The following is a 23227-nucleotide window of genomic DNA, read 5'->3' as shown; positions in this document are numbered from 1 at the left end:
TGATCTGAAATTTTCAGAAAAGTTGATGGCCAACAAGCTCTTTCGATTGCCGCCTTAACCATCCAAATCGGTTCATTGGTTAAAAAGTTATAGACCGGTCACACACATACATACACACACACACACACACACACACACACACACACACACACACACACACACACACACACACACACACACACACATAGATACAGACAATTTAAAAATACGAACAATTTTATTAAAATATGTTTCTATGTCATTTTCTAGTTTAAATCTTTAAATCTTTTCTTCAAAGTTCATGCATACTTTGATTCTTTTGAAAACTTTTTATAACAAGCTACTATCTTTTCCATAACTTTTAAGCCCGGTTCGATCGTGGGACCTTTATGGCTATTATTCTTTTTCGATTTTTGAAAATTTGAAAAATTTTTTTTTCTCTCTTAATCGTCATGAACACCAATTTTGGTCACTATTAATTATTTTTCTAATTCCTTTAAGTAGTTTTTACAATTTTTCACTGTAAACAGGTGTTTAAAATTATTTACGACTCTTTAAGACTATTCACAATCAATGACATAAAAAATGAATAAAATCAAAAATAGAAATTTTTCGAACGGTCCGATTTCACATGAAAAGCCTCACATATAAAATATAGATAATGACAAAATTTGGTTTTGTTGAATAAAAAATACGATGAAAAGCAGTCAATCTTTATTTCTAATAGTAAAATTTATTTTTTTTATTTGGACACGTATGAAACATTTTGATAGATATTTATCTATGAAATAACAATGTATGATTGAAAGTAGAAACTAAATTACTAATCCTCATTCGACTCACGTGCAACGTAAGAATATCCTAAAAAATTAAACTTTATCGTTTGGTTAGTAAAACTTCGTATGGTTTTGGTGAAATTGTCAATCCAGGCTGTGGGTCCATCTCTGGCAAATTACTACTTGATACCGGAAGTAACTTATAATTCTTCATTACACCAGCAAATAATAAAAATATTGCGGATTTAGCGACTATTTCTCCGGGACATCGTCGGTGACCTAAAAATAGTTTTTGATGAAAAATTTTAAAATAAAAATTCTAAAAGTACATTTAACTGTAATGAAAACGTAATTCAGATAAGAAAGTAAATAGGACTTTACCACCGCCAAAAAATATAAGTTTCTTGTTAGGAGTATAAACATTATCTACAAGAAATCTTTCTGGCTTAAATAACTGAGGGTTTTGAAATATTTCAGGATCCATATGAATACTGTATATATTCATAAGAATACAAGAATTTTCCGGTATTTTATATCCATTGAGATTTGTTTTTTTGAGCGCTCGACGTGGTCCAATTATAGGAACAACTAATCGGAGTCTTTGAGATTCTGCTATTACAGCTTCCATAAACGGCAACCTTTAATTAAATAGTCGTTATAGTTAATTGAAATATTGAAATGATAAAAATTTAATCAAATAATAATATTTCTAACATTGGTCTATCGTTTAATTGCGGAAGACGTTTTGTATCAATCACAGAGTCTAACTCGTCATGAAGTTTCGATTGAATATCTTGATGAACAGTCATATATAAAAAAAGAAAATCCAAAGTAACTGCAGTTGTCTGCACTCCAGCAATGAAAATATCGATTAATATCATTAATAATTGATCTTCTGAAAAAATTCAAAATTTTATGGATTTGAGTACAATTATTTCAAAATAAAGTTTGTTGAAGAAATAAAATGAAAATCAATACCAGTAAAACCTGTATCTGATCTTTTTTCTTGATACATTTCTGTCAAGAACATATCAATTAAATCCTTTTCACTGCCTTTGATATATTTTTTTTTATGTGCTTCAATAGTTTCCATTAAAAATGCTTTAAGTTCGTTATTCAAAGTAACTAATAATTCGTAACCAGATGTCTTGGGAGCAAAGTATCGTATCCAAGGAAAAATAGAGAGAATCCCACCAGCCATATCGAATGCTTTCGATCGTCTTTCCATAAGGTCAAGAAAATACTTCAATCTATTGACAGGAAAATTAATGATATAATGTATAGTTATCATTTCTTATTGTTCTGTTATGCAATACTCATAATATTACTTGAATGTTCGTTACTCATTATGTCATTATCAATAAAAATTTTATGTACAATCGAATTCCATTATCTCGGACAGTTACTCTATGGAGAAGCGGAAATTTTCTAAAAATTTCGACTTATTGGATGCCCCTTATCTTTTAAAGAGTAGAGTACACGCACCCACTCTTACATCACATGAATGATGCATGCATAAATATAAATATCACACATACAAATGCATAGTGTCGGGTGGGAGACAGCGTAGCTTGTAGTGGGGGTCAAGATTGAGGGGAAGTAGGGGTGTGAGCTGTTTGGGGATAAAACCAATCACAGTTCATAGTGAGGCTGTGTGAGTAACGGTTCAATCGTAGTAGTACATGCATGCGCCCCCTTCTACTATTTTACTGTCCCTTCTCTACTAAACAGGCTAGCGCTCTCTCACTTTTAGACGAAAAAGAACGATTCAAATTAAGCGTAGGGACTCAAGGTCAACTAAGAAAGGGTTAATAGAATCCGACAATGAAATTTGACTGTATTTCAAAATATTTTACTGACTATAATACTGATTACAATACTGCACGATAAAAGATCGCAGTCAAACTTTTAACACCCACTATATTAAAATGGTATTACCTCAAAAAATCTCAATTATATACATGAAATTTTTTCGTGTGTTATTACTATACTTAAAAAATGATGGTAACTGTTCCTAGCACGTTTATGAAATGTCATTCTATACCGTTATAAAAATAAATACATACTTGAAACTATGAAACATACGTCCATATTTTCTAGGCAAAGTTTCCATACTTATACAAACAATTTCGATAATTATGATGAAAGTTCCTATACCGTACCCGTGAAAAATTGTCTTTTTTAACTGTATACAATTGGCGGCTGAGGCAGCCGTTCGACACGCGCGTGGCTCGGGCGATCACCAAAGTTATGTAGCATCGAGCATGGTTACTACTTGGATGGGTGACCGCTTAGCCACGCGTCGAGTTCGAACGGAGGTCTCTGACCGTTAGGCGCGGGATGAAGATCCAGTGATTGGTAAAATGGGAATTTTATCGATCACTGGAGCTTCACTCAAACCGAAACTGTACTGGCTAGGTTTTCTCTGTGGTTTTCCTACGCCACTACACCTCCATTGCACAAGGGAGATAGTAGGGCATCACCGTAATGATGCAGTACAGTACAAGCACAAGTCGGGCCACAGCCGCAAAAATGAAAGAGAGTAAGAGCACGGGGTGTCTATAGAAAGGAAAGAGAGCGTAAAGCGTTAGAAGGTGAAAAAAAAAACATTGTAAAAAACAGAAGTTGTACAATTAAAACACTAAAATAAAAATAAAAAAAAACTCTATATAATTGTATATAATTATTTATATAAAAATTGAGAAGAAAAAAAAAATTTCAGGCATGTGCAGGATTCGAACCGTGGACCGCACGCTTGAAAGTTTAATCCGCAACTCGTTGCTCAAAGAATGACTTGGGACGTGAATTTCGTATGAACGTCAAGTAATAAAAATCTTATACGTGATAGATTCTTAGTCAACAAGATTTTATATCATATACGTGATAGATTTTTAGCCAATAAAATTTTATATCTAATTTATTATTATTGATTTATAGTTATATGAAATTATATATAATTGTAACTACATTAGATATATATAATTCTAACTAAGTTAGTTATATTTAATTATAACTAAGATTTTAAATTTAATCCCATATATCAGGCCGGATCAGACATGATCAGGCCTGAACGTATTTAACGCTTCAGACATGAACAGACATGAATAGGCATGGACAGGCATAACCAGGCATGGACAGGCATGACTAGGCATGGACAGGTATGATCAGGCCTGAGCGTATTTAACGCTTCAGGCATAAACAGACATGAATAGGCATGGACAGGTATGATAATTTTTTCCCGGGATTCCCGCTACGAAAATCGATGATTTTCGAAAAATTCGGGAAGTTGTTGTTTTCACCCTGATTTTCGAAAATCGAGTTTCCATCAGATGTCGACATTTTGAGATCCTAGGAAGCTATTCTGACTATTTTCAGAATGATGTCCAAGTGTCTGTATGTGTCTGTATGTGTGTGTGTGTGTGTGTGTGTGTGTGTGTGTGTGTGTGTGTGTGTGTGTGTGTGTGTGTGTGTGTGTGTGTGTGTGTGTGTGTGTGTGTGTGTGTGTGTGTGTGTGTGTGGATGTGAACGCTCTATAACTTTTAAACTGATGAACAACCGATTTGGATGGTTAAGGTGGCAATCGAAAGAGCTTGTTGGCCATCAACTTTCCTGAAAATTTCAGGTCAGTAGACTCGAAAATATTTGCAATTACGAAAAAAAAATTTGTTTTTTTTAGTTTTTTATTGATTTCTCAGAAACGAGTTAAACGATTAACTTCAAAATATAATCAGCTCTAGAACTTAATAGGACGCGTCGATCGTCGCCTTAACCGTCTTAATGGGTTAATTCATTCGAGAGATATCGTTGAAGAAATAAATAGTAAAAAAGTTTTTTTTTCGAAAACAATGGCACACAAAAGTATTTTCGAGCTCTTCTTCTTCTCGAAGAGCTCGAAAATGTATTCACGACAATGTTTTCGAACTAAAAAAGCTCGAAAACAGCGGGAAGTTTTGGGGCTGGCCCGCAGGGTCAACCGATAGACAGATTTTTGGTTTAAAAAATGACTGTCTGTATAGTTTTATGAAATTTCATAAATTTTTACCAGGCCATAGTTGATATAAAATTTCATTAACCGTCCTATTTAAAAAAATAGTAAATATACTAAAGTTAAAAACTCTTTCCAATAGAATCACTCGCTCTCAGGGAAGAATCTCGAGAAAACATTCGAAGCCGAAGTATCTGAGGATGACCACGTGTCGGATAGTGACGACGACGAATATTTTCCACCGAATGAGGCTGCAGCTTCAGATTGTGATGATACAGGTAATTAATTTTTCTATTTTATATTATGTACGTTAATAATTATGATGTATTATGTTTTATAAATTATCTTTATTTTTTGGAATAGCTGATGAAATTGCACTCGATGAAAATGATGAAGAAAGTGAAAATGGAGAAGATGGAGATGAAGATGAAGAAAGTGATGAAGCAGCGACGGGGTTAGGAATGAAAGCAAAAGACGGTTCGCAGTGGGCTGCGACACCATCAAGTGAGCATCAAGTTGGAAGGTGTAACATTGTACGAGAGAGATGTGGGCCTAATAGAAACACCAGTATGCTGTCCATTCTCGACACCTTTAAATTGTTTTTTACTTCAGAAATGGCGGATATCATTATACGCCATACTAATAAAAAAGCAATTTCATCATATACAGCGTATAATGAAAAAAATCCGGAGAAAATCAATTAGTTTGGAAGAATCTTGAGCTGCAGGAATTTTATGCTTTTTTGGCTATTTTGATAACCTCTGGCGCCAACAACTCAAATACTGACAATGCAAGGGATATGTGGCAGACGTATTCATATCCATTATATCGTGCAGCAATGAGCATCAATCGCTTCTGGAACATCATTCGCTTTATTCGATTTGATGATGCCAATACTCGAGCTCAGCGTGTGGAGACTGATAAAGCTGCTCCAATACAAGAAATTTCGACAATGCTTAATAGTAATTTAGCAAAACACTATAAGCCAACAGAATACCTGACAATCGACGAGCAATTTTATCCATACCGTGGTCGAACCCCGGGAAAAAATGATTTTGCCTAATTATATATAATTATATATGATTATATATGGAATATATATAATTATATATGGTATTATATATAATTATATATGGTTATATATAGACCTATATATAAGTATATATAGCCTTATATATAATTAGACCTAATTATACCGGGAAAAAAATGATTTTGCCTAATTATATATGATTATATATAGAATATATATGGTTATATATAGACCTATATATAAGTATATATAGTCTTATATATAATTAGACCTAATTATACCGGGAAAAAAATGATTTTGCCTAATTATATATGATTATATATAGAATCTATATGGTTATATATAGACCTATATATAAGTATATATAGCCTTATATATAATTAGACCTAATTATACCGGGAAAAAAATGATTTTGCCTAATTATATATGATTATATATAGACCTATATATAAGTATATATAGCCTTATATATAATTAGATCTAATTATATCCCGGGACAAAATTATTTTGCCTAATTATATATGATTGTATATGGAATATATATAATAGTATATATAATAGTATATACCTATATATAGTTATACATAGGTCTATATATGATTAGATCTGATTAGACCTGACCTATATAGACCCATATTTAGTAATTTTTATTATATTTTAGATCTTTAGATTTATATATAATCAAATATAAATTAATTATTTATATATATATATAAGTTAATATTTTATTTATAGAATATATTTAATTTCTCTAATATATTAGTAAAAATGACTCTAGTAATTTACGTTTGTAAGTACTAATAGTCTAATGACATGATTGTATTATCTATCTATAAATACATAATAAAATGTTATATAACAAAAATAAATATATGTAGTAGCACAGTCGTTAATTATACTCTGTATTTATATTTTGAGGGAAATATAATTTGTTATGAATAATTGCAAACGTATAATTAAATAATAAACTTCCCTCTGAATACTTCAATATTAATCGTACATGAACATACGTAATTGTACATAAATTACACATAATCATATATATGATTAAACCCGCCTAATTTTCGGATCTAATTATATATAAAATATGATATATATGTATTATACATAATCATATCTAATTATATATGAGTATATATAACTTATATATGATTATATATAATTAGACCTGGCCAATTTTCAGATCTAATTATATATAACGTATTATATATAATCATATATAACCTATATATAATTATATATGAATTATATATAATTAGACCTGGCCAATTTTTAGATCTAATTATATATAAGGTCTTATATATAATTATATATAATTAGGCAAAATCATTTTTTCCCGGGACTAGATTCACCCAGTATATACCATCGAAGCCAGCAAAGTATGGAATCAAAGTATGGTGGATATGTGATGCTGAAAATTCATATTCACTTACTGGACAGCTTTACACTGGGAAATCGAGTGAGGGTCGTGAAAAGAACGTTGGTGAGAGAGTTCTCAAAGACTTGGTGGCACCATATAAAGGATCGGGTAGAAACATTACTATGGATAATTGTTTTACTACTCTTCCATTGGCAAAATCTTTACTATCCTGGAACTTGACGATTGTTGGTACTTTGAAGAAAAATAGGACATATATTCCACCAGCAATGGCTGCATCGAAAACGCGAGAGGAATTATCTACTGTGTTTGGTTTTCATGAAAAAATAACCATGTGCAGTTATGTGCCAAGAAAAAAAGGTAGTAATGATGCTATCATCAATGCATCATGAAGCAAAAATTAGTGAAAGTGCAAAGAAAAAACCCGAAATTATTGAATTTTATAACTGGTCAAAAGCTGGAGTGGACACTATGGATAAAATGTTTGGTAGATATACTACAAAAAGATCTACTCAAAGATGGCCTCTAGTATTTTTTTATAACATTCTCGATGTCGTCTGCCTTGCAGCATATATTCTGTATTATGAGAATAATAAAATGCTTGTCAAAAAATCGTATGAGTGGCGATTATTTTATCGGCAATTAGGCATAGAACTGTGTACGCCATTCGTTGAAAATCGTTCGCAGAATCCACAAATTATGAGGCATTTCTCAACGAAAGTGGCGACTGAATCTTTTCTTGGCCGAGCTGCCAATCCATATGCTCAACCAACAACACCTGGATCATTAAGAACCCAGACACAGCTCGATTCAACCGGAAGAAAAAAGATTGCTGCTGTATGTTATAGTTGTCTTCAAAGTGCATTCAAAAAACGTCGCAAAACAAGAAAAATATGTTCAGTATGTGAGAACCCTATTTGTGATGAACATTGTATTACAACCACGACATGTGAAGGGTGTGCGACATAATAAATTTTGCTTTTATTTTCGTGTGGCATTGTATTATTATAGAAAAGTAAACATTGTAAATAAATAAATAATCAAAAAAAAAATTCTTACTAACATAAATATAAACGAAATTATGTATTTTTACTTACTATCTTTGTTATTGTTTATAATAAATAATAAATATTAATAAAAATTGTTTAAATAAAAGAAATTATAAACGATATTATATATAATTAATTCACTGGCAAACCAATCCCATTTCAAATATTTTATTCAGTAATATTTCGCCAACCTCCCGGGGCTAGCATCTTCAGACTTCCTAAGTTAATTTACATGTTTGTTACAATTTATACATAAAAAAATTTGGAAAAAATTGTGGAAAATTTTTAATACAAATATGAAAATATTATTTAAGTTTAAATACAATTTTACTAATTATAGATCTGGAATAATATATATTAAATTAGAAAAGCACGTGTCTTATAGAGGTTATTTAATTATTATTTTATATTATACCTTATTATATGTGAAAAAGTTGTGTAAATGATTTTTTTCTTCTTTTTCTTTTTCATTTTGACAAGTAATTTATATTTTATAATTATTAACTATTGTTTTTTTATTTTTATATATATCTTAGGAAGTCTGAAGATGCTAGCCCCGGGAGGTTGGCGAAATATTACTGAATAAAATATTTGAAATGGGATTGGTTTGCCAGTGAATTCATTATATATGAATGAAATTTCATTCATACATATTAAAATAAAAACAACTAATAAACGATAGTGTTTATTATTTATTTAAAAGTCAAATTACCTAAATACTTTAGTAATTAGTCTCTTTAGTGTGAATAAATTCGATATTCATGCATAATAACTTCAGTGAGTACCCGGGTGCCTGGTTATTGAATGAAGGAGGTATCAAGTTTGATAGTTAATAACTAATATTAAATAATTGATTATAAAAAAATTGGGTTTCAAACTACTTAAATTTTGGGGATCCAGACGGCTATACAATTTTTTAAAGAAAAAGTTAATAAATTCTATCTGCGAAGTTGAAATGGATACCCGGGTACCTGGTCATTGACCGGACGGTTAAGGAAATTTCATGAAATTTTACAGAAAGATTTTTTCACGGATATGGTAATTGAATTATAGTAATGATTACCATAATTATGGAAATAATCTCCATAGGTAAATAGGAATAAATTCTTTCTTGCAACATCTGTTTTGAAAGTTTTTTCTGAGCACTTTAAGTCATGTTGGAAGCGCCAAATATATTCAGCCTTGCCTATACACTTTACCTTATGATACGTGTGCTAAATATCCTATAACTATACAGTTTTAACTACTTATAAAATCTCTTGAAAAATTTATGAAGATCAATCGAATTTTATAGGAATTTTTCTTTTTAAGCAGGGGGTTTTTCGTCCCATACTAACTTTCGTTTTAATGCATCTTATAAAAAAACAAGCAAATTTATAAATAGTGACATATTTTCTATACCACGATGTTAAAAATTTGTAAAATTATTGCTAAGTTGTGAGTATAAATTCACATTAGAATCTTTTTTTTTAAATATTAGTTTAAATAAGAAATGATAGAATTACTTATTTTCTTCATCTATCCTTTCTCCGGTTACAAGACTCCAAATTACATTGATAACTGCTGGAGCTATGATAGGCTTCATACGAACAGGACCATTGTTATTAAGCTTTAATTTATCGATTATGATTTTGAGTTCGTCGTTTATTTTGTTCGACATCTCTTCTCGGCCGAATCCCAAATTTCGAAGACAGCGCACTAACCATCCTCGCATTTCTTTCCATTCGGAACCATCCGTCATGGTAATACCTTCATGAGAAATATTTTTTATTCATAAGATATTTAAATGAATAGGGTAGAGGTATCGTTTTTGGCCACTCTAAGGCTAGTTTTGGACACTTGAAAAATTTAAATAAAACAATTTGTTGGAGACACAATGACGTTATTAATTTTTAAAATTCATTCGAAGATCTTTTCATTCCACTATTAAAATGGAAATTTTATTTTATACTTTTTCATTTAAAAAAAACGTATTAAATGTCCAAGTATGGAGCAGTGGCCACAAATGGTACTTTTACCCTATTTAAAATAAAATGGAACAAAACTATCTTTTCATAATACCATCATCGAAACTTTAAGTTTCCCCGAGTCAAAATATTAGACGTAAATTGAACGTTTTTAACGTTTTGAACGTAAATTGAACGTTTTGGACATTAAAAACTCAATTTGACAGCTTTCAACTTATTCAAAACGTAGATTGGAGTATCATAAATCGAAAACGTAACTAAAACCTATTTAGACTTACAATAAGAAAACATAAGCATACCAAAAAACTTTTTTCATCGATTTTGTACTCCTGGATCACGTCAATTCCCTAAAATTTTGTCGTCCGCCTTTCTGGCTCTTAAATAAAAAATTCGTATTTTGACACAAAATTTTTTTCAATTTCATACTTCTATCTTTAACACTATTTTACCTTTTTACATAATATGATATCAAGGTTATGAAAATTGTGATTACAAATATTGAAATAAATTAATTAATGTTATCATTAAACTAAAATCATAACTCATGAAATTACCAATTTTTTACGAACCAAAATACACAAAAATCGTTCAATTTACTTTCAAAACGTTAAAAACGTTCAATTCACCTTTAAAACGTTAAGAACGTTCAACTTACGTCTAATATTTCGACTCGGGTCAGTGTCTTTACAGCCAGTTGAAACAAGCTAATTTCAGTCCAATGCCGCTAATAAATATTAGCAAATGCGTAAATTGTAAATGCCTTCAGTCAGCGTACAGAAATATTTGTATTTCGCCCCTTGGGAAGAAATAATAGTATATTACACACCAAGAGAGGAAAGCAGGACATCCTAACCCGTGTGTATAATAAATTGATGAACTTGCTTTTGACTGGCTGCTGACACTGAAACTAAGTTCCAATGCAGATAATCATAAATAATATAGTGTGACACAGAATGAAACACGGTTTCAAACTTCAGGCGATGTCAGCCCTTGTCACATAATTTACTATTGATTTTTTTTAAGTAACGGTTACACATATAAAATCATATCGAAAAATTACAAACCTTTTCTTAAGCCCATATTTCTTATTTTAACAAATTCGTTCCAAGGACGTGCATCAAAGTTTTCATCACGTAAAATTTTTTGTACCGTCTCAAATCCGCAAACTACAATAACACGTGAAGTACCTAAGCGTAGACTAATAACATCACTGTTGTATTGTTTTGCAAGTTTTAAGAACGCAATGTGTTGTCCACCAAATTCTTTACTAAGTTTTCTCAATAATTTCAAGTTCCCAAATATAGGCCACGGGTAAGGACCTATAAAAATCAAATAAAAATAAATGAACTGTAAAATAATAGTTATGAATAATTTAATACATTGCGTGACAACAGAAATTTTATTGACATTAAATATTTGTAGTTCACGTAAAAAAATTTTTGTGATTAAGAGCACTCAAACTATTACTATATGGGTTCCGTTAAAGTAGCATTGAGGGATTTAGAATCTTTATTCGAAATTTAATTAAATTTTTAGTTAAATAATGCTGAGTTGTAGGCCCGATCTCGACACCTTTGAATCTAAACTGTAATGCACTGTGCCGTATAACACACTTGAAAGTCGTCGTTGATTGTATTTATTTGGACACGAATGAACTTAAGAAAATTAAAGATAACAAATAAATGATTAATTTTCTGATTTGTATTATATTTAATCATATAATTGTTTATAGGGTCACGAGACTAATAGCTGTATACCCGGTGACACGACCGTTGAACCAAAGACAATTCCTCCGAGCGATAATTGATTTGAGATGCAATTGATCTGAGTAACAACTGACCGAATGATATAAAATTTGATCGTAGTTTATCCTTAGAATACTTGATTCTGGTGTGAATTAATTTCACTCGATAATTTTTTCAGTACCCTTGCAAGCATGGTGTGTTAACATACTATTGTAATTACATACACACAAACCTTTGAAAAAAGGGCGCATTACCAAAAACCATCTAATCGCATTAGAATATGACTTAAAATAAATATTTTGAAAAAGAAAAAAAAGGAAAAAATTCCTCGTATTGTGTTGAAAAAGAAAAAATACGAAATTTTTTTAAATTTTAAAATAAATATCAAGTTATAGAGAGATAAAAAGATCGTCTTTTTTTTCAAGCCTACGATTGTGTGCGTAACATGTAAGTTGTTACGAGCTAAATAAAAGACATTTAATAGAAGCCTAAATGAACCGAAGATTATCGAAGACGGGGTAAAAAATACCCCGATGAAAAAAGATTTTGTCTAATCATATATGATCATGCATAATTGTCTACATATGATCAGATCCAAAAATTGGCCAGGTCTGATCATACATAACTTGATCTGTTTATATATGAACAGATATGATTATATATAACCATGCATGAGCGAATATAGTCATTTTTAGAATCTCATTTAACATATCTGTAAATTATTAATTAAGTAATTTAATTAGGATTTATTGTCTTTATCAAAATAAATTTCGGTTAAAATTAAATAATAAAAAAAAAAAAATTATTATCCGTTGACTACTATTTTACTACGAGGTCACCCGTCCAATTAATGTCCCATGCCGATGCTGCTTAACTTTGGTTATCGATGGATTGTAGTCTGATCCTCTAGCCTGTTCTACTCTTATAATTAAGAAAAGTTTATGGCATTACTTAACTCAAATAATCAAATTGATACTTTATACTTTTAAATTGCTGCCGAAACCTTTGAACATTTTTTAAGTATTAGGGATTTAAGTTTGATTGATAGTTGACAGAATGAAAATTTAATAACCTTGATATTAAAAAATTGTCATATTATTTAATATATATATATATATATATATATATTTATTGGAACTATATACATAATTAAATATTTATAGGTTTCATATCAATAAAGTCTGATCAGATTGAATCATACATAGAAATATATAACTACATATACGTTTATATCAGTCATGTCTGATCAGATCCAATCATATATAAACTTATGCACGACTATACATGAATTTATATTAGCCATGTCTGGTCAGATCTAATCATATATAGACTTGTATATTATTATATATGGGGTCATAACAGCCAGGTATGATCAGATCTAACTATATGTAGACTTATATATAAATCGATCTGATCATATATAGACTTATGTATGATGATATATGGGGTTATAACAGCCAGGTATGATCAGATCTAATTACGTATGGGGTCATATATAATTATATATGACCCCATATATAATCATGCATGATTATATATAACTTCATATATGATTATATGTAATCATATATGATCATATATATGAACATATATAATCATATATGGTTAGACAAAATCTTTTTTCATCGGGACTTCAATAGATTCGAAATTTTATTTGAGTTGCAAGTAATTTTTCATCATAAAATCAATAGGTTTAAAGAAATAGTATATTGGGGAGCAAAAATTAATACACATAGAATAAAAATTGGCAGATTAAGATAAAATATTTACAATAACCGATTAAATATGAGATACCAACAGAGTATAAAATCATAGAATTATACCGATATATCTGCTGTTAAAAAATTACTCACTAGTAGAGTAAAATATAGTCTAGAGATATTAATATTTCAACGGAAAATATTAAAAGTTGAAATAAAAAATACCAATTTTGTTTGGAATGGCCCAGGATTACTCGAAATTGCAGAGTAATTTTCATCAAAAATTTCTTTCCGTGTAGAATTTTTTACAATTATATTACACCAAATTCCACAAACATTTCTTTCTCATTTTATATAGAAATATAAAAAGTTTTATATAATTATGTAATAAATTATACATAATTATATATAATTGTATTCAACTCTATATAATCCCTTGCAGATTTGAATCACGGTGGAAACACGGTGGGTTTGTTCCATTTTCCCACTGTGATTACGCGGTGTATCCACCGTGATTTCACGGTGGCTTGACCACTGTGTATACACGGTGTTCCCACTGTGATTACGCGGTGGATACACCGTGGAACCACCGTGGTGAAATAGCGCGAAGCCATCGTGAAATCACGGTAGATACACCTCGTAATCACAGTGGAAACACCGTGTATACACAGTCGTCAAGCCACCGTGAAATCACCTTGGATACACCGCGTAATCACAGTGGATACACTGTGTATACCCGGTGGTAAATTGGAACAAACCCACCGTGTAACCACGGTGGATCCACGGTGTTTACACTTCCACGGTGTTTCCACCGTGATTCAAATCTGCGAGAGATCTTTTTTATTTGGGGATCTACAAAAAAAATCTCACATCAATTTAGTATAGCAAATCTAATTTTTTATGAATTATTCAAGGTCGAGGTTGAACTCATAGTAAATTTTACTTTCACTTGACCTTTCCGGCAAAACTATAAGACTTATTATAAAATATCAGGGAACCTTTTTCGCAGATCACTTCATTTCCTACAAACTATCTTTCACAAAGCTCACGAAATTCCTGAAAGGCTCTTTGGTTATTTGAATTTAAAAATTTATTCTAAGAAATTGTCTTCTGCCATTTCTCACTTGATTCTAAAATGAACAATAGTGGATTGTTATAACTAAAAGCCATTTGTTTGTAATTACCAAATTTTAAAAAAAGTAATATGCTCATTCCATGTAAAAATCACCGATCAGAATTTTTATTTTTATTTTTTTTTTTTTTTTTTGCTAAAGAATATCTGTTGTGACTGGAAAAGTTTTACCTATAGAAATGGGAAATGGAATGATGATTTACAAAAAATATTCTTCGATATTTTGTGAGGTCTAATAGTTTTGCCGGAAAACTTAAATGATAATAAAGTTCACTATGAATTCAACTTTGGCCTGAAAGAATTCTTGAAGAATTATATTTGCCATAAAATGATAAGATACCTTTCTTCTAGAACGTTAAATTTTCAACAAAAACATATTTTGCTTTTCTTGTAAACTGATCTACTGATGAGTTAAAAAATTCAAAACTAAAAAAAAAAATTTATGTGTTATTTAAATGAAAAATAAACAGGTACACGGAGAAAAAATATTGTTCCTCGAACGATCTAAAGTATAGCAACTCGTAGATCGTTACCACAACAATATGTATACTTGTGGTAACAATACCGTATCGTTCCTGTAACTACACGGAAAGAAATGTATGGTACTTATCACCATACTCTTATTACAGTATTGCAGCAAGTACCATAAGTATGGCGTTATTCACCATACTGTATAGTACAGAAAATTTTGTGTAGCTTACATGTCTGTATAGCAGAATTGACCAGATAAGTATGGGCTTGAGGCCCATACTACATTGAAGAAACGGCAATGCCACTAGGGCATTCCGCAATAGATCTTTGTGCGGTAGTCAATACACTATCGGATTACTACCAATACCGCATAGATGTAGCTGCAATACTTCGTCGATAAATAGATAAAAATATATTTATGTAAACAAGTGATCACAGGTTATATTAGGAAAAAAATGTTGGAAAATCCAAAAGTGCACACCTCAATCGCTCAATTTATTTTTAATCATTACTTTTATTATTATATAATATTAATATATTTTTTTTTATTATGAACTTTTATTCAACTTACAAATTATCAATTTGATTTTTTTATTTTTATTTCTTATTTTCAGTTTAATATTTTTTTACTAACATTTTTTTCTAAATATCCCGCCTTGTTTTGTCTTAAATGTCGCTTTTTGTTCAAACATATTGATACGCTAGTGCTGCCACCAGTAGTTGATAGAGAGAAACAATGAAAAAATAATAACAACAGTAAAAATAGCAGCTAAATTTTTCACGAAGAATCAGTTTTCACGTTTTTTATTAATTACACCAAAACAAAAAGGATTCAGATAGTAATTTTGAAAGGGTTCTTGTGATCAGAAATACACAGATAATAAAAAAAAAACTAAGTCGATAAGTCTTGTTTTTCGAAAGTTATCGTGTTTAGACGAGTCCAAACACCACAATTGACGCACTGAGGGCTTCGGACTAAATCATTTTTTTTTAATTAATCACATCATTAATCAAATAAGGATTGCATTGAAAAATGTTCCTTAATAAATTTCCTTCAAAATGGTATATATCATTAACAACTTTGGTGTACTATAAAGAAAGTAGAGAGGATTTAAAGTCCGTGAAAGGGCCGAGAGTGAGAGAGTGACAGTAAAGCACACCTAACGCTTTCGCGATTGAGGTGTGCAATAATTCTTATTTGAAAAAATTTATACTTTGATTTTTAATTAATTTTTTTAATTTAAAAAAAAAATGATCCCTCATACTTGAAATGTTAAATTTACTATAAAAAAAAGTGCATGTTAAAATATAAAAAATATTTATTCTTCATATAAAAGAAAATTCATATTAAAAATACATACCAAATATAGTTATGAATATATAAAAAAAAACGTATATAAAAAATACATTTTTTATATAAATTTTATATATTTTTTTTTCTAAGTTGTTGGTTACAGTAAAAATATAATTTTTATATATATTTTTTATATTTCCATAATTGTATTTTTTATATATTTGAAATATATTGTTTATATAATTTTTTTATATTTTTATATATGTATTTTTTTATATATTCTAAGATATACCCTTGCAGATTTGAATCACGGTGGAAACACGGTGGGTTTGTTCCATTTTCCCACTGTGATTACGCGGTGTATCCACCGCGATTTCACGATGGCTTGACCACTGTGTATACACGGTGTTCCCACTGTGATTACGCGGTGGATACACCGTGGAACCACCGTGGTGAAATAGCGCGAAGCCATCGTGAAATCACGGTAGATACACCTTGTAATCACAGTGGAAACACCGTGTATACACAGTCATCAAGCCACCGTAGAATCACCTTGGATACACCGCATAATCACAGTGGATACACTGTGTATACCCGGTGGTAAAATGGAACAAACCCACCGTGTAACCACGGTGGATCCACGGTGTTTACACTTCCACGGTGTTTCCACCGTGATTCAAATCTGCGAGGGTATTTTTAACACATTCAAAATACATTTAAAACATAAAAAAAATATATGAAAATCAGCTAAAGGTTAGCAATTTAAAATATATTTTTTATACATCTTTTATATATATTTATATATTTTTTATGTATTTTTAATACATTTTTTTTATATGAAAAATATAATTTTTAATTTTAATTGTTTTCTAGTATATAGCCGTAGTAACGGCCTTTTACTCTTTTAGCCTTTATATCGCAACTGCTTTACTTTTCTTTCTGCCTTTCATTGTGCGGCTGTGGCCCGACTTGTGCTTATACTGTACTGCATCATTACGGTGATGCCCTACACCCTCCCTTGTGCAATGGAGGTATAGTGGCGTAGGAAAACCACAGAGAAAACCTAGCCAGTACAGTTTCGGTTTGGGTGAAGCTCCAGTGATCGATAAAATTCCCATTTTACCGATCACTGGATCTTCATCCCGCGCCTAACGATCAGAGACCTTCGTTCGAACCCGACGTGTGGCTAAACGGTCACCCAGCCAAGTAGTGGCCATGCTTGATGCTACTTAACTTCGGTGATCGCCCGAGCCACGCGCGTGCCGAACGGCTGCCTCAGCCGCTTATGAAAAATATATTTTTGTAATGTTTTAACATATATTTTTTTTATAAATTTTTTTCATGGGAGTATAACCTATTTTTTGAATCAAATTACCTTTGGTAATACTACAATATTAGCATAAGTAATTTGACAATATTGAATAGCGTTATCTACCAGAAGCATTGTGGATACCGCCAAGCAGTATGGGCTTGACGCCCATACTGACATAGACTCATCCGCCATGACTATCGTGAATGTTACCATTCCCGTGATGGTCAAATCATCTATACTCACAATTTTTAAACGAATGAAAAAATCTTTGCTACCATACAGTATGGTAGAATCGACCATACAACATAGTGGTATCCGCGAAAAATTTCTTTCCGTGTATCTATTAGATAGCTGTGAGCCCTATACGACTTTCCGTAGTCGCCACCTCACACGGCACCACCTAACCTATTTAAGCATCCATTTTTGCGTCTATTTTGCGTATCGGGTATAATTGTTGCTAGCAGACGCTTAATAAATAATTTATTTTATTTAATCAAAATTATTTATTTATCATTTATTTGTTAATGATAAAGATTTTTCAACGTCTCATATCATTTGCAACGCACGTGACGTCAGATAGGGCTCAGAATGATACGGTTTAGCTGTCAGAACGATACAGTATAGGTCTCAGAGCTATCTACCGTATTGTTGTCAGAACAATACAGTAGATCGCTGCAGTAACAATCTAGTAGATAACGTTTTCGTATTGTTACTGTAACTATACAGTATACTTCTCAGAACAATATTTTTTTCTCCGTGTACGATTAGCGACCTCAATATTAATATCAAGAGCTTATTCCGAGTCGAAATTCTAAAACCCCATATGAGCCTTGTAGAGCCTGAACCTTTTGATGTGGGTATTTGCCGCCTCGATTTTAAAACCTTTTTCAACCTAACTCGCCTGAACTTCGGGTAAGAAGGAGTGAACTAGGGTTTAGTGTGAAGTTTAAAACTCTGTTTCATCCTAGTACGCCTTAAATAAGTTCGAAAAAGAATCAACCACGGTTTAATTTTAAATTTAAGGCTCTGTTTCAACCTATACTATTTGAACCTGTAATTTTTTAGTTAGGATGAAAATGGGATTAAAATTTGGAAATTATTTTTCTTGTAGTATTGATAAGAAACTAAAATTTTTAAAAATATACAAGAAATTAATAAATAAAAGATAATTTAATAACTGAATAATGAGTTTAATGATTGAGTTAGAGATTCGAAAAACATGAAGAATTTCATTTTCCAAGTCAAAAATGTTGATTGGCTTGATTACACTGACATTGTGATAAAGTATATGTAAAAATGTTATTTTTTTACATGAACTGAATTTTTTTACATATACTTAAATAAATTGAAAACAAAAAGATAATGCAAAATACTGCGATATTATTCAATTAATTTTGTTTTTATTTGAAAGTATAATTTTATTTTTGTGACAGACACTTGAAATGTACGACATTTAGCGCCTATAGCCGGCAGCTAAAAATATTAGATAAGATACAGCTGGTAAAAAAGATACCTAATCCTTCTAATAGTGACGTCATCAACGGATCAAAAAATATTTTTTGGTTACATGTGCGATAGCAAACGACCAAAAAATATCGAAGTAACTTAACGAGCCATCTTGTGACAAAGTTTATCATCATTTTAATTCGTACGCTTACCGACTTCTCTCTCATTTTCAACAAATACTCAAAACAATCTTACCAACTAAAAAAACGCGGGCTTATAACCTGCCATTTATAGGCACTGAATGTAGTACATTTCAAATATCTGTCATAAAAACTAATGTATTTATCTAGTACAATCGAGTCTAAGACGCTCGCATTCGATAGATAAACTACTATTATAATTTTCTTATATTATTTATAAATTTAGTGGAAAAAATGTAGGTCATGATATTCGTAAATATAGGTCATCAGACGAACAAGGGTCTAACGGGGTTTTAATTAAAACCCTTTCTCAACCTAACTCGTCTGAAAACGAACGTGTGTAGGCGCTACTGGACTGAAATAGGGTTTAATTTCATTGGAGTTCTCTATCTTCTAAAACCCATTTCACCCTGACGTTCAGACTAAAAACTATACTAGGTTGAAACAGAGTTTAAGTTAAAATAAATTTCGCCTCGGGTAAATTCTTACAAAGCCTTTGTTTGATATCCTTCAAAAAAATTATATACACATATAGAATTAGTAATCATCCTATTGTACTTCTAAATACTTAGTCTCTTACTGATACGCGTGGAATGCGTAACAAATTAAAAGATAACAAATTCTCAGAAAAAAAAAATTTGGAATAAAAAGTATTCATAATATTGTATTCAATCTAAAGTTGAGCAAGTATGCCGGCTACTAGTCGCTATTAGTGTTGGCTATCATCTAGATCATTTAATTTAATACTGATTACTTAATGATTATAACATACCTGGAGGTGTATCTTTTGATTTTGCATGATACGTTATTGCTAATGCGATGATTAAACATATGACTACAGCGCACAGTAGATTCACTAACATCTTTAAAAAAATAGAGTTAAAACTTTTATACTATGTTTAAAAAAAACTATGTGATTACTTAAGACACCCCAGTAGAGAACTGATACAATCAACCTCTATTATTCCTTTTCTTCCTTCCAATCTTCTTGTCCCTCTCCACTTCTCTATCCCTACTCAAATCTTTGAATACACGTGGTAGCTATAGGAATTAAAATCATTAGTCTAAACAGCGATGTCTGTATTATCAATTTTAGACGGCAAAGACTGTTTTTATTTATTTTTCTCTATCATATATAATAAAGATATAAATTATGCGCATAAATCTAAAAAAATTATGAATATTGAAATTAAATTACAATCGAACACTTGTCATAAGGCTGGTCTTGGGCACGTAGGAGAAATTTTTCTAGAAATTTCAGTCTCTCCGCTACCGTACGTTTAGTATTGTTCTTAACTACCCGCAGTAAGCCTGTTTTTTTTCCCCGGAAAAAAGTCCATTGATCATATATGATCATACATAAAAAAGAAGAAAACTTTACTTAACCGATGTACAATTTATAAAAGATCATATATAGTCATGTATGAGCATATATGAAAAGAAATAAAAACTCTTCTACTGTCGTACCGATTATTCAAGATCATATCGATACTGCCATTCTACACGAAGAGAAATTTATAACAATTACAATATATTATGGGAATGGTTCCCATAATGCATGGTAACCGTTTTTTTTTTTAATGTCGATTATAGGAACGGGACCCATATATATTATAGTTATCATTGCTATAATATTATAGTAATCGTTACTATAACATTATGGTAATGGTTTTACTATAATATTATGGTAATAGTTACCATTTAATATTTCTTAATGACAAATAAATATATTTGGTACAACAAAATATGACAGTTGATTCAAATAATTTTATAATTTGGCGGAAATATATCATTTATTTGTGGTAAGTAATTGATATATTTGTGACAAAGAACCTAAAATTTGACGATACTATACATATATTTGAAGCCCTTATTTATTTGTAGCAATTGGATCATTTCTTTACCACAAATAAATCACTTATTTCACGCAATTAAGCTACTCAAATATATTCTATCTTTCTCACAATTAAATATTTATTTCACCATATCCAAATATACGATATCTTTGGCTTAAATAAATCTTAGTCGGCTCAAATAAATCTTTTTTTCATTGTACAGCAAGATACATACGTAGAAAAAATCACTAGCATCTATCGATTTTGAGAGCAGACTTGCTCAAGAATTGAAAAAAATTGTTATATGGGTAATTGATGGTTTGATAAATAACATAAAAATATAATATGTTAAACTGTATTAAAAGATTTTTAATTTAAAAACAAGTAAGAGTAATCATTATCTCAAAATTTTCTCAACTTTTTTTTTTAACTTTCCGCTAAGAAAATTGTAAATTTTCAAAAATTCGGGAAGTTATTGGTTTCGGTCCGATTTACGAAAATCGAATTTCGACGTTTTGAGGTCCTAGGAAGCTATTCTGACTAATTTCAAGATGATGTCCGAGTGTATGTATGTAAGTATGTACGTACGTACGTATGTAAATACCTGTATCTTTTGAACGGATGAACCGATTTTGAACTTTAAGGTATCATTCGACGCGGCTTGTCAATATCTTGAAGCCGTGAGAGAATTGAGCTTGATCGGTAGGGCTCGTTCAGAGATATTTCAAAAATAAAATTTTTTCAAAAATGTTTTTTTTTCGATAACTTTTAATGTACTCGATGGATTAATTCCAAAATGGACTGGGCTCTAGAGCTTCATAAGCCGCGTCGAATGCCACCTTAACCATCAAAATCGGTTCATTCGTTCAAGAGAAACCGTTGTCGAAAGAATTAAAAAAAAAAATTTTTTATTTTTTCTGAAATATCTCAAAAACGACTCGATAAATCGAATTCAAAATTTGATCAGCTTTAGAACTCGATAAAACGCGTCGATTGCCACCTCAACCGTCTCAATCGGTTTATTCGTTTGAGAGATATCGTTGGCGAAAAAATGGTGAAAAACCTTTTTTTTTTTTCGAAAACAACAGCATACAAACGTATTTTCGAGCTCGAAGAGCTCGAAAATGTATTCACAATAATGTTTTCGAGGTTCTTGAGCTCGAAAACAGCGGGAAGTTTTGGGGCTGGCCCGCAGGGTCAACTGACAGACCGATTTTTTTTTTTATAACACTCAATGTTATTGACAATATGTTATATCCCATACAGGTAGCAGCAGTCAATATGTCGTAATTAAACAATTGTAGTAACTGGTATCTTAAATTAATATTACTTCTACACTACAATAATAACACACTTATATTAGAAATAATAACACCACAATTAAAAGCAGTAAAAGAAAGGCAATCAAAAACATAGTTTACAGATATATGCTGTTTAGTTGTCAATATAAGACTGATTGACTTTAGTCGCGCATCTATAAAACAAGAGAAGAAGGCATTTGTTTTCTAGCTATCCAAATATTTTAAAAATCAATTTCACATTCGTTACACAATTTATCAAAAAAATTTTTTTTTTACTTCTATTATTACTACTTATGCATTTAAACAAACGTCAGAAAAAGAGTTACTAGTTTTCTTTTATTTGCGACCGTGAAACGTTTTAATCGTCTCCTGAAAAATTTTCCAAATGTGGGATACGACGTATTAATTAATACTAATGCATTACTACGTATCTAATAATAGTAATGCATTACTGTACCAGGCTAGTATGCTTGGCACCCACTCATGGCCGCATAGTTAGTTGGCCATTCATAAAACCCTACACAGGATGCGTTTTACGATTGAACTTACATCCGTTAACATTGTTATCGATTTTGCAAAACAAAGTAGTTATTATATTTTCTGTTGTTTCCAATACAGTATATTATA

At 30.9% G+C, this 23227-nt stretch overlaps 1 protein-coding gene across 1 annotated transcript; it reads right to left on the bottom strand.

The window, feature by feature from the left end:
* Positions 1-690: 690 nt before the first annotated feature.
* On the bottom strand, positions 691-20410 carry LOC130670549 (probable cytochrome P450 305a1). The gene is made up of 7 exons (XM_057473970.1): positions 20237-20410; positions 11229-11483; positions 9703-9946; positions 1734-2005; positions 1470-1650; positions 1137-1393; positions 691-1034 (listed from the first exon to the last, which is right to left on the bottom strand). The coding sequence occupies exons 1-7, from the start codon at positions 20325-20327 to the stop codon at positions 856-858; spliced, it is 1479 nt and encodes a 492-aa protein (XP_057329953.1). The 5' UTR covers positions 20328-20410; the 3' UTR covers positions 691-855.
* Positions 20411-23227: the final 2817 nt, after the last annotated feature.

This window comes from Microplitis mediator, chromosome 1, assembly GCF_029852145.1.
Source record: "Microplitis mediator isolate UGA2020A chromosome 1, iyMicMedi2.1, whole genome shotgun sequence".
Classification (NCBI taxonomy): Eukaryota; Metazoa; Arthropoda; class Insecta; order Hymenoptera; family Braconidae; genus Microplitis; species Microplitis mediator.
The sequence above is the reverse complement of the archived record's forward strand: the minus strand, read 5'-3'. Positions and strand labels throughout refer to the sequence as shown.

Bases quoted from the DNA above. Each gene is read 5' to 3' on its own strand.
- LOC130670549 (XM_057473970.1), bottom strand. From the start codon at position 20,327: ATGTTAGTGAATCTACTGTGCGCTGTAGTCATATGTTTAATCATCGCA. The intron at 9,947-11,228 runs GTTTGTAATTTT...TTTCTCATGAAG, and splicing joins AAATATGGGCTTAAGAAAAG to GTATTACCATGACGGATGGT. The intron at 1,651-1,733 runs GTATTGATTTTC...GAATTTTTTCAG, and splicing joins ATCAGATACAGGTTTTACTG to AAGATCAATTATTAATGATA.